General features: G+C 53.6%; 1 protein-coding gene across 1 annotated transcript in view; it reads left to right on the plus strand.

The window, feature by feature from the left end:
• PADI2 (peptidyl arginine deiminase, type II) overlaps positions 1–5,904 on the plus strand; it is a 115,022-nt gene extending 109,118 nt beyond the window's left edge. Inside the window, exons 14-17 of the mRNA XM_006766774.2 lie at positions 804–819; positions 1,382–1,467; positions 4,150–4,278; positions 5,212–5,904. Coding sequence (XP_006766837.1) covers positions 804–819; positions 1,382–1,467; positions 4,150–4,278; positions 5,212–5,445 — 465 coding nt within the window. The 3' untranslated portion in view covers positions 5,446–5,904. The remainder of the gene's footprint in view (positions 1–803; positions 820–1,381; positions 1,468–4,149; positions 4,279–5,211) is intronic.
• Positions 5,905–10,695: the final 4,791 nt, after the last annotated feature.

Genomic DNA, 10,695 nt, shown 5'->3' on the forward strand with positions numbered 1-10,695 from the left:
GCACCAGACCCAGAGGAGACTGAGATAGTTCAAAACTGATGTACAATCTGCCTTCGGGGAGCTTGTGTTGTAGAACGGGAGAAAGAGAGAAATTTACGTCCTGCATTTGAGGGGCAGGAAGGAAAGGGGGAGTCAGCAGGCCTGCTCTATAGCCAGACACCACCACTGTCAGTCCCAGTGGGACTTACCTGCGTCCTTGAGACAGCCACACAGAACTGGGACAGGCGTAGGCGGGGGTGAGGTTTGCTCTTAAATTAATCATGGGAAGGTGGACAGCGGGTCAGGCGGAGAGAGTGAGCCGGGTCCGACGGGCCATGGCAGTCTCTGATGCTTTTCTCAAATTACTTTTGGTCACTTGCAGGTTGGTCTCTCCAGTCCACCTACTTCCAAAGCCTCCTCCCTTAGGCGGGCTGACACTTACACACGTTGTTGCCCTCTGCGTGCAAGGGCACGGCTCCTGGCAGTGACTGTGGCTGGGACAGGCAGTACCCGTTTCAGACCTTGTCCTTTTTAATCCTTCCCCGGGGAACTTGTTTATCCGGGGTTGGCAGGCATGAGTCTTGACTTTCTGGAGGCTTCTTTCTACATTAAACATGCCTCCAAAGCTATCCATAGGATCTGAAAATCATTATCTTTGTACAAATACAGCTCGGGTATAGGGTGAGAGCCCCAGTCTGTCTGCCCTGACAAGCTACAGGCTGGGGAATACAATGTACCAGAGACCCTTCCCAGGATGAGCCACTAGCTCTGAGACCTTGGCCAAGCCATGAACTTCTCTGTGCCTCAGTTTCCTCATCTTTCAGTGCAGCTCATGGAAATGTGGGAAGATTACTGAGGTAATCCGTGCAAAACATCTGGAGGCATGCCTGCACACAGTAGGTGCTCAGTGAGCACCAGGTGTTACTCATCAGGGCAGGAACCACATGGACCACGTGGTGTGATAGGAGGCAGATGCCGGCACAGAGCAGGGCAGAGGCCGAGTGTGAGGCAGGTCTGGAAAACAGGAGGGTGACACCTCTGGGCATCTTGCTCCTGCCATCCTCACCCTGGAGGGCTGCTCAGCCTCAGAAGCAGGCTCCAGGTGGAAGACTCAGGTGGCTCACTGTGCCACCCCACCCTCTGGCCAGAGAGAGAGCAAGGCAGCTGCCACCCGCTCGCTGGCCTAGGGCATATGCCCTGCTCTCCCCCCGCACCCGCAACACCCCCAGCCCTGGGAAAGGAGTGTGTGCTGCCGTCCCAGGCAGAGGGGCCTCGTTTCTTCCAGGATTGCCCTCCTGTGTCCCAGCCCGTTCCCAGCCCCATCTCCCCCTCCCCCACAGCAGTCAGCCCAGAAGCTGGCATACCTGAGGCTAAACTGTCCCCTGTCCTCTGATCCCCACAGGCTTGGGCGGGATGAGCAGCAAGCGAATCACCATCAACAAGATTCTGTCCAATGAGAGCTTGGTGCAGGAGAACCAGTACTTCCAGGTGCGGGCGGGGCAGGGGCCCAGCTGCTGCTGGGTGGGGTGGGGCAGAGGGTCCCTGGGACTGTGCCCAAGGTCACCTCTCGCATCCTCAGGGCTTCATAGGGAGTGGCCAAGGGTTCAGGGCACATGACAGACGGAAAAGCTTCAGTGAGCATTGGCTTCCGCCTCCCGCTTGACCCCTGTGCTACAGCCGGGAGCTACAGGGTGACAGAGACAGGACGTGGGTCCGCAGGGGCCGGAAGCAGATAAGGGACCTGGGAAGGTAGGCATACCAGCCAGTGCTGAAGAGCCCAGACTCTGGACAGCTGGAGAGCCCATAGCATTTGGGGAAGATGCACCCCTTTAAAATATGGTGGAAGCCCTAACTGGTTTGGCTCAGTGGATGGAGCGTCGGCCTGTGGACTGAAGGGTCTCAGGTTCGATTCTGGTCAAGGGCATGTACTTGGTTGCAGGCACATCCCCAGTAGGGGGTGTGCAGGAGGCAGCTGGTCGATGTTTCTAGCTCTCTATCCCTCTCCCTTCCTCTCTGTAAAAAATCAATAAAATATATTTTAAAAAAATAAAATAAAATATGGTGGAAGCACCAGACCTGCTCTCCAGAAAAATGCATATATGAGTCTATGCCCTGAATTTAGCAAGATGAAGTGGATCCCTGGGTGAGGAACAGATAGTCACAAGTACTAGTATGTAATGCTACCAGGTATGGGGCATCGCTTTACATGCGTGACCAGGTCAGGACAGCAGCCTGTCCCGGGAACCAGCACTTCGTGGGAGGCAGGGAAGGGGTGCTGATTTATGTCAGAATGAACAGCAGTTATGATCTGTCTCTATGGGGGTTTGCAGTAAGCAATCTTCGCTCTGGCCTGAGTCCAGCTCATGAGTCCAGCAGCAGTTACATCATGAGACAGTCTCTCTTCCATAAGTACCAAGTTTACAAACACACACACACACACACACACACACGATTTAAACAAAAACACATGATTGACTCATATAAGTGGGAAGTCCTGTAGTGGAGTGGATTTCAGGCACAGGTTGATCAGGACTCCAGCTCCATTTACCTGCACTTCCTGGGTCTGCAGGTGCCCTCGTGGGTGGAAGCATGGCTGCAACAGTCCTCACACATGCACAGACACCACCCAGAAAGACAGACAGAGGTCTGTGTGCCCCCAACAATGACACAAAATGCCTTCAACCTGATTTACTGTCTATCCCCGAACCCGTCCCTGGGGCGAGCGTCCACTAACTAGCTCTCACTGGGAAGTGAGCGTGTGGTCAATCCAAGGCAACCTTGCAGGGGAAGGGGTGGAGTGGATGATGGGGAAGCAAAATCCACGAAACCCAAGCCACATTCACAAAACCCCTCGGTGGCTATTTGAAAGTTGACTTTATCATAATCTCTGCTCTCTGGTCGTTTTTTGGCATCCGATAGATCTGAGGCGAATTCTGGGGTGAACTATGAGTGAAATCATGCCCCTCCCCACTGTCGGCTGTAGGACCTGGGGCACCTCACTAAGAACTCCATGTCTTCAGTCTCCTCAACTGGGGTTCACCTGCCTCTGGGTTCCAGGTGGCGACCCCAGTATTCAGTCCTCACCACCCTCTCCCACACCCCCTTGGCTTTCTCCCTACCTTGGCCTCCCCCTTCCCCAAGGGTCCAAAATGCGGTGGAACCTTCCCTGGAAGCAGATTCTAGCCAAGCAGCCTTCTCCATTCCCCAGAGGCTCCTTCTGCCTCGCCTTTCTCCTGGACACAGGTTCTCCCCAACGCTTGGGGCTTCTCCCCAGACAGGCCTCCTTGTGGCCGGAGAGTTCAGTGTGTCCAAGGCCCTGGGGTCCGCCACACCACCTTCTCTTGCCTGGTTCTCAATTCTAGGGCCTTCCTTATTCTCACCTCCTGGGGTGGCCTGAAGAGTCCACGAGAGACTGTGTAGCAAGCACTTAGCACTGGGTCTGGCTCATTTACTGAGCCCTTCCCGGTATGACTGCTGTGATCTCCCATCTGTCACTGCTGATCCTGAGCCCTGGCGAGGGCACTGGAGAGGGCAGGGTGCGAGGTGAGCCTGGAAGGCTCGCTGAAGTGCTGGGCCCTGGGTCTGACGCAGCAGACAAGAGTGGAGTTGACAAAGGTGGGGACACCAGGAAAGCCAGCGCTCCTGTACCTGTCACTACCAGAACCAATGAGCAGAGACAAGGATTGAGTCTTTGTGGGGCCTTTACTCACATAGCCGCCATCGGAGAAGACGGCGGGTTACGTACCCTAAAGACCGTCTTACATCCCATCTCAAGCCGGCCCTTTTCATAAGGAGAAAAAAAGTGTAGGTGAGGGGGTTTGGAATTCGGGGGGAAAGTAGATCAGATAAATGCTGCAGTCTAGTGATCGGAGCATCCCCTGAGCACCCTCTCATGACCGTGACTCTTCATCTGCATCCTGGGCGGGGACACGCTCTCCCTGGAGCACAAAGACTCAGATACCGTCTCGGTCCTCCTGGGACACGAAGGCTGGATTGCTTGTGGGTCTCCTGAAGTCAGGGCAGGTCCAGTCATACACTCCAGGCCCCGGAACAATAGCGTCTACACGCACCAGTTACCAAGCCTAGTAACCCTATACCGACAGCTCTGTACAGTTCTGTATCAGTGGCAGGGCTGTCCTCTCACTCACCTACCCTCCCTCCCCCTCCCAGCGCTGCCTGGACTGGAACCGTGACATCCTCAAGAAGGAGCTGGGGCTGACGGAGCAGGACATCATCGACCTGCCCGCTCTGTTCAAGATGGACGAGGACCGCCAGGCCATAGCCTACTTCCCAAACATGGTGAGGCTTTCGGGGCCCCAGATCCCACCCAGGCCAGTCAGGGGGCAGCCAGATCCAGAAGGACCCCCGGGCTGAGGCCGCCCATCGGGAGGCCCAGGTCCCAGTCCTGGCTGAGCTGCTGTGTGGCCTCAGCACCCACCCCAGGCACTTGGCCTCTCTGGGCTCACTCCCTCTGAAGGGAGATAGGCTCATCCTGGCTGCCTCACTGGGCTCCTGGGGAATCCTCTACCTTAAACAGATAGGAAAGGGCTGTGTACGTTTAAAAAGCCTTTATGGAGCCCTGACAGTGTGGCTCAGTGGATAGAGCGTCGGCCTGTAGACCAAAGGGACCCGTATTCAATTCCAGCCAAGGGCACGTACCTTGGATGCAGGCTCCTTCCCAGCCTGGGCCCTGGTGCAGGAGGCAACCAATTGATGTATTTCTCTCACATCAATGTTTCTCTCTGTCTTTCCCTCTCTCTTCCACTCTCTCTAAAAATCAATGGAAAAATATCCCTGGGTGAGGATTTTTTAAAAAAGGAGACCTTTATGGACAGGGGAATTCTTGTTATCAGAGAGGAGAGTCTTCTATGAGATAGAAAGAGGTTCAAACACACACACATAGATACATGCACGCATTTACATGCAAACATGCATGTACACACAAATACACACATGCATTTACATGCACGTGCTGCTACATACATATATAGCTATGTGCACAGGCATGTACATGCACCTACATACAGAAGAAAGCCTGCTTTTCCACTTCAGCTCTGCCATGTATGAGTTGCTTAGCCCCCTCTGTGCCTCAGTTTCCTCATCTGTAAAGTGGGGATAAATCACAAGACGTACTTCATAGAGTTGTTGGGAGGGTCCAGTGGGTTTAGAACAGGGCCGGGTGCATAGTAGGTGCTCACTAAACAGGAGCTGTTGCCCTGCCCTCCATCACAGGTGAACATGATTGTGCTCGACAAGGACCTGGGCATCCCCAAGCCGTTCGGGCCCCAGATCGAGGAGGTGTGCTGCCTGGAGACGCACGTGCGCTCGCTGCTGGAGCCCCTGGGCCTCTGCTGCACCTTCGTGGACGACATTTCCGCCTACCACAAGTTCATGGGGGAGATCCACTGTGGCACCAACGTCCGCAGGAAGCCCTTCGCCTTCAAGTGGTGGCACATGGTGCCCTGACCGGCAGCGGGCGCTGTGTGCCGGTCTCAGCCCACCAGGAAGCAGTGTTGCGGCTAGGCTGGCCCTGTGGTTCTCATGAGGGCAAGAAGCCCCTCAGCCATAAGCATCAAGAAACTTGGAAAAAGCAAAACAAAAAAGTGTATTACTTACAGGACCTAGAAATTACACAGCACACCTGGGGCCGCACGGCGAGGTCGTGGGGCGAGAGAGCGCACGGGCCTGGGGTTCTGCTTTTACTGGGGTCGAGGGTGGGGCCTAGGGTTTCCGCAGGCTCCCTCTTCATTGGCAAATTTAAAACGTAAGAGGGGGATGTTAAAGCACAGAAGAGGAAAAGCCAGCTGCCCAAATGGTCAGTTGTCAAAGTCAACCAAGGTCTCTGAGAGAAAGGAGCCTCTAGGACAGCGGTTCTCAACCTTGGCTGCACATTAGAATCTCCTGGGAATCTTTTTAAAATCCTGATTCCTGGGCGTCATCCTCTGGAAATTCTGTTTCTTTGTTACTAAGGTTGCGGCCCCACCCCATAACAAAGAAACAGAATTGCCAGAGGATGAGGCCCAGAAATCAGGATTTTAAAAAGATTCCCAGGTGATTCTAACGTGCAGCCAAGATTGAGAACCACTGCTCTAAGAGGAAGTGGCCGGGGTGGGGCCGGCAGAGATGATGTGTGAGAGCCGTCATGGAAGTGGCCGCCGCAGCAGTCTGCTTCAGCCAGGCTCCTGCATGGCAACCCAAAGAAAAAACCCCTGTCAGGGCCACACTACAGGGCTCAGCACTTCCCTCCCTTCCCGAGTTCTCCCCCAGAGGTCCCCCCTGCTCGACCAGACCCACTGGGAGGCCTGCAGGAATTGGGGAGGGATTTGGGGTGTCGGTGCCTTGCCCTCCCTCAGAAGGCCCTCAGTGTCCACTGAAGTCACCCCCAGGGAACCTCACTCTGTCCTTCCTGAAAACAGCCGGGCGTTTGGCCAGTATCGGTACAGCCCTGACATGAAAAACAGAGCAAAGCCGCAGCTACCCAGATCCTTCCCCAGAGAAGCCTGGTCCCTTGTCCAAAACTGTGTGCAAGTGAAGGGAGGAGGTTCAGGGCTCCCCAGTTCTCCTCGTGGCCATGCCCTGAAGTCAAGGTAGATGGAGTGGATAGGGACCTGGGACCCTGCGTACCTTAAGCTGCCACCATCATTTCAAATTCACCTGCCTCCGGGTTCCAGGTGGCAACCCCAGTATTCATTCCTCACCAGCCTCTCCCACACCCCCTTGGCTTTCTCCCTACCTTGGCCTCCCCCTTCCCCGAGGGTCCAAAATGCCGGTGGAACCTTCCCTGGAGCAGATTCTAGCCTAGCAGCCTTCTCCACTCCCCAGAGGCTCCTTCTGCCTCGCCTTTCTCCTGGACACAGGTTCTCCCCAATGCTTGGGGCTTCTCCCCAGACAGGCCTCCTTGTGGCCGGAGAGTTCAGTGTGTCCAAGGCCCTGGGGTCCGCCACACCCACCTTCTCTTGTCTGGTTCTCAATTCTAGGGCCAGTCCTGGCCGCCTTCCTCTCACAGGTGCCTCTACTTCTTTATCATTCAGACCCCTGGGGTATAATGAAACCCCTGCCCCTCCTCCCCAGTCATCAGACCCAACACACAGGGACCTGGCCCAGCCTCCAGCCAGGAGAGCCAGTTCTGGGCCAGCTGCTGGCCTTGGGGATGGCTTGATCCTCCCATCAAAGTTCACCAGAGCATGTGCTGCAGACCCTCTCGTGTGGACATAACCAGCTTAGTTCTCTGGCTCCCACTGACAAGACTCAGCTGCAACTGAAAAAAAAAAAAAGTTCCTTTAGCGCCGGCTGATGGCAGGAGAATACATGAATTATAGTTCCACATTGAGGGTTAAAACGAACCAATTTATAACTGATGAAAAGATTAGAAATGTGTAGTCTTGGGAGAAAAGTTTTTTCTTCCTGGGTTATTTCATTCAGTCGTTCAACAAACATTTGTTGTGGGCCTACTAAGTGCCGGGCACAGTGCTGGGTCCTGAGGCTACCGGGGTTAGTAGCAAACTGGACGTGGTCCCTGCCTCCTGGAGCCATCAGTTCCCAACATGGCACGCCCACCTTTTAAAAAGCCAGCATTTGCCCCTTCCGTGATGTGTGCTTTAGAAATGCCAGGCTGCTGTATTCAGGAAATGCACTGGGCACACAGCTTCCCGCAAGTCAGTGTCTCAGAGAAATAAAAGGCTGGCCGGGGGAGGGGGGTCTTCATGACACAGACCTCCTTCCTGTCCATCTGGGCCAGGACCACCCGAAATATCAGACCCCAGAGCCTTCAGAAGCAGATGTGTCCCTGTGAGGACAGTGGCCCCTGTCTTTGGGGGACAAAGCCCCAGATCTTCACTCCAACCCCAGAGCTGAAGACACCAAGTGCCTATGGGAGGGTGTTTTTCTGGAGTCTAAGAGTTTGTCGTGTGTGTGTTGGGTTAATGTGGGTTTTTGGGCTCGCTTTCATTTTTTTCTAGTCTATCTTAAGGGGAAGTAAGTGCTTCCCATGTAGAGACAGTGTGTGTGTGTAGGTTTTTCTAAAGCTCTCCCCGTTGATAAGTCAGTAATTCCTGATGATCCTGGAACCCTCAGGACTCAGGCACCTGTTCCAATCTTGCTTGCCCACCTGTGTGACTACCCTGCGTGTGGACACTCCCTCTCCCCCCAGCCCTGTGGACTCATTGCTCTTTCCCACCCCCACTTCCTATAAATTGTAGGCCTAGAAGACACTTCTGTGTTGCAAATCTCAGCAGAGTTCCTGTTTCGATCCTTATTTTGAAAGACTTTATGTAAGAGGGCAGGGGTGTTGTCACGATGGCACAGTTTCAACTTTCTGGACAAGAGGCCATGATGGAGATCAAAAGATGTGGGGGAAGAGCCTGATGAAACCGCAATAAAATAAACGTGAGAGGGGAAGTCACGTGGCTGTTGGTGTGATGTTCATTGCTGCCTCCTGGACATGACCTGGAGGCATGCAGACCACATGGCCCCGCTTCTGGTCCTACAGCCCCTGCTCTTCTGGGCACAGGGTCGGGGCCTCTCAGCAGGGGAACCCCAAGGGTTTGGAATCCCCACACACTCAGGGATGCGTATGACATGGCCACCACCCAAGGTCAAGACCAATATCCATAATACAGTGGCGCCTTGACTTACTATGTCCTGACTAACGAGTTTTTCGAGATACGAGCCGTCTCTCGGCCGATTTTTTGCTTTGAGTTGCGAGCTAAAATTCGGGTTATGAGCCAGCTTCAGATACCCCACCGCTAGTTGGCGCAGCGAACGTCACAGTGAACGCCACAACATCAGCCCAGCATCACGTGTCTCACTCCTGCTCACAGGGGAGTCTGTGTGGCATCTGAGTTCCTGCATCTGCAGACGGAGTGCTGTGCACCCGCACCAGTCAATCATTGGCTATGAGAATAGTGGCCCTCAGAATGGGTACGAGGGCACTAGTTACCCATGGACAGTCATCTAAAGAGTATCACAACTGTAGTTTTTAGCAGCAAAGTCACAGGAACTGGGGATGAGCTCCCAGAACCAGAAAAGGATCCGGGCAGGGCACCAATAGTGTCCACTGCTCTGGGGAGTACCATGTTCTCACAATATGGGATTGTTACACATCGGCATTTGTGATTTAACCCGTGGTATAAAAATCCATACAATATAGCCATGGCCTAACAGGGTCTTTGAGGCCTAAAGTCGCTTGCTGAGCCTAGAAGCCACTTCCAAACTCTTTGGGGTACGCCTGGGGGCTTCTTAGCCCTTAGTCCCATCTTGGGCTTCTGGATTGATGTTTTGGTGCAGCCATTTTAAGGGGCCACTGCCAAACAAGAATCACTAGTTCTCTTACTCTCAGGCTTAACTCATAGGCCCAGCCCACTGAGGCCACGCTTCTCTTTTATACCCAACTCATGTGGCCCAAGCTGCAGCGAGGCCAGTCTTCAAGGGGGTTTCCTGACCCACCTACTTCTGAGACTCCCCAGGGGATGCTGGTGTGCTAAAGCCATCCGGGTGGTGTTTCCACATCTGGCCACTCACTCACCTCAGGATAGGTGAAAAGTCACCCAGAGACTCCTAGAAGAGTACTTCCCAATAGAAATATAATGCAAGCCACGTAGGTCATTTTACATTTCCTCGTAGCCACCGTGTTCAAGGCAAAAAATTGGTGATATTCATTTTAATAATATGTTTTATTTAACCCATCGTATCCAGATCATTGTCCTTTTAACATGTTATAAAGCTTTATATATACTAATGAAATGGTTTACATTCTTTTTTGGTAGAAAGTCTTCGAAAGCAGACGTGCTCTTTACACTTGCGTCTCTATTCAGACTAGTCAGATTTTGAGCGCTCAATAGCCACAAGTGGCTACATACTGGAAGCTTCTCTGCCAGGCTGAGCCCCAGGTGTGGGAAAAAAGAATCCCTGCCCCTTCATTCCAGCTCTGAGCCAAAAGCCTGTGGAAGTGGGGTTCTTCCCTCCCCCTGCAAACAAAAGAGCCACCAGGGATGAATTCTGCCTCCCCAGTGGGACTTATCCAGGATCCTCACCCAAATGGCATTAGGTCCCAGGGGCTGGTGGCAATGCTATTTGTAACTGAGTATAGTAAGTGACCCCAAAGGACAGCTTGCGGACTCTCTTCTCCGGATGGACAAGCAGAAAAGGACATGCTCAGGCAGAAAGCTCAGCTGGGCAGCCTTGTCCCCCGGCCTGGCTGAAGGGAGAAGCCACCCCCGGGCCAGCTGGTCTCCTTTTCAGCCTGTTCTCTAAGAAAGCACAGGGCTGGTCTTCGCTAGCCGGTCACGAAGCAAACTGCCCGGTTCAGGGCACCGCGCTCTGCCTCAGCCCCTCATGCTATGCAGGCTGAGGCCGGCTTTCTCACCGTCATGGGCCCACCCCCAGCTGACTCTCTAAGAAGCCCCTGACCAGCACTCCAGGGCCCTATTCACAGGCGACTGTGCTCCTGAATGTGTCGAAGAGATGCGTTCAACCCTTGAGAGGAAGGTCTTGTTCTCTTCCTGATGACAATTCCTCGCACATGGCCGGTGCTCAGCAAATACGTTTTGGATGAAAGAATGAAACGTCTGTTCAGCTAATCAATAGAAGCAGAAATGTCAACCCAACCAGATGTGAGGTCATCACAGCCACTATTTTCTTAACACTGACTACATGCCAGACACCTGCCAGGTTGAACTATACGAAATGCCATCTTGAAGGTCAACATGGTCGCATAGA

The sequence above is a fragment of the Myotis davidii genome, unplaced genomic scaffold (genome assembly GCF_000327345.1).
Source record: "Myotis davidii unplaced genomic scaffold, ASM32734v1 scaffold299, whole genome shotgun sequence".
NCBI lineage: Eukaryota > Metazoa > Chordata > Mammalia > Chiroptera > Vespertilionidae > Myotis > Myotis davidii.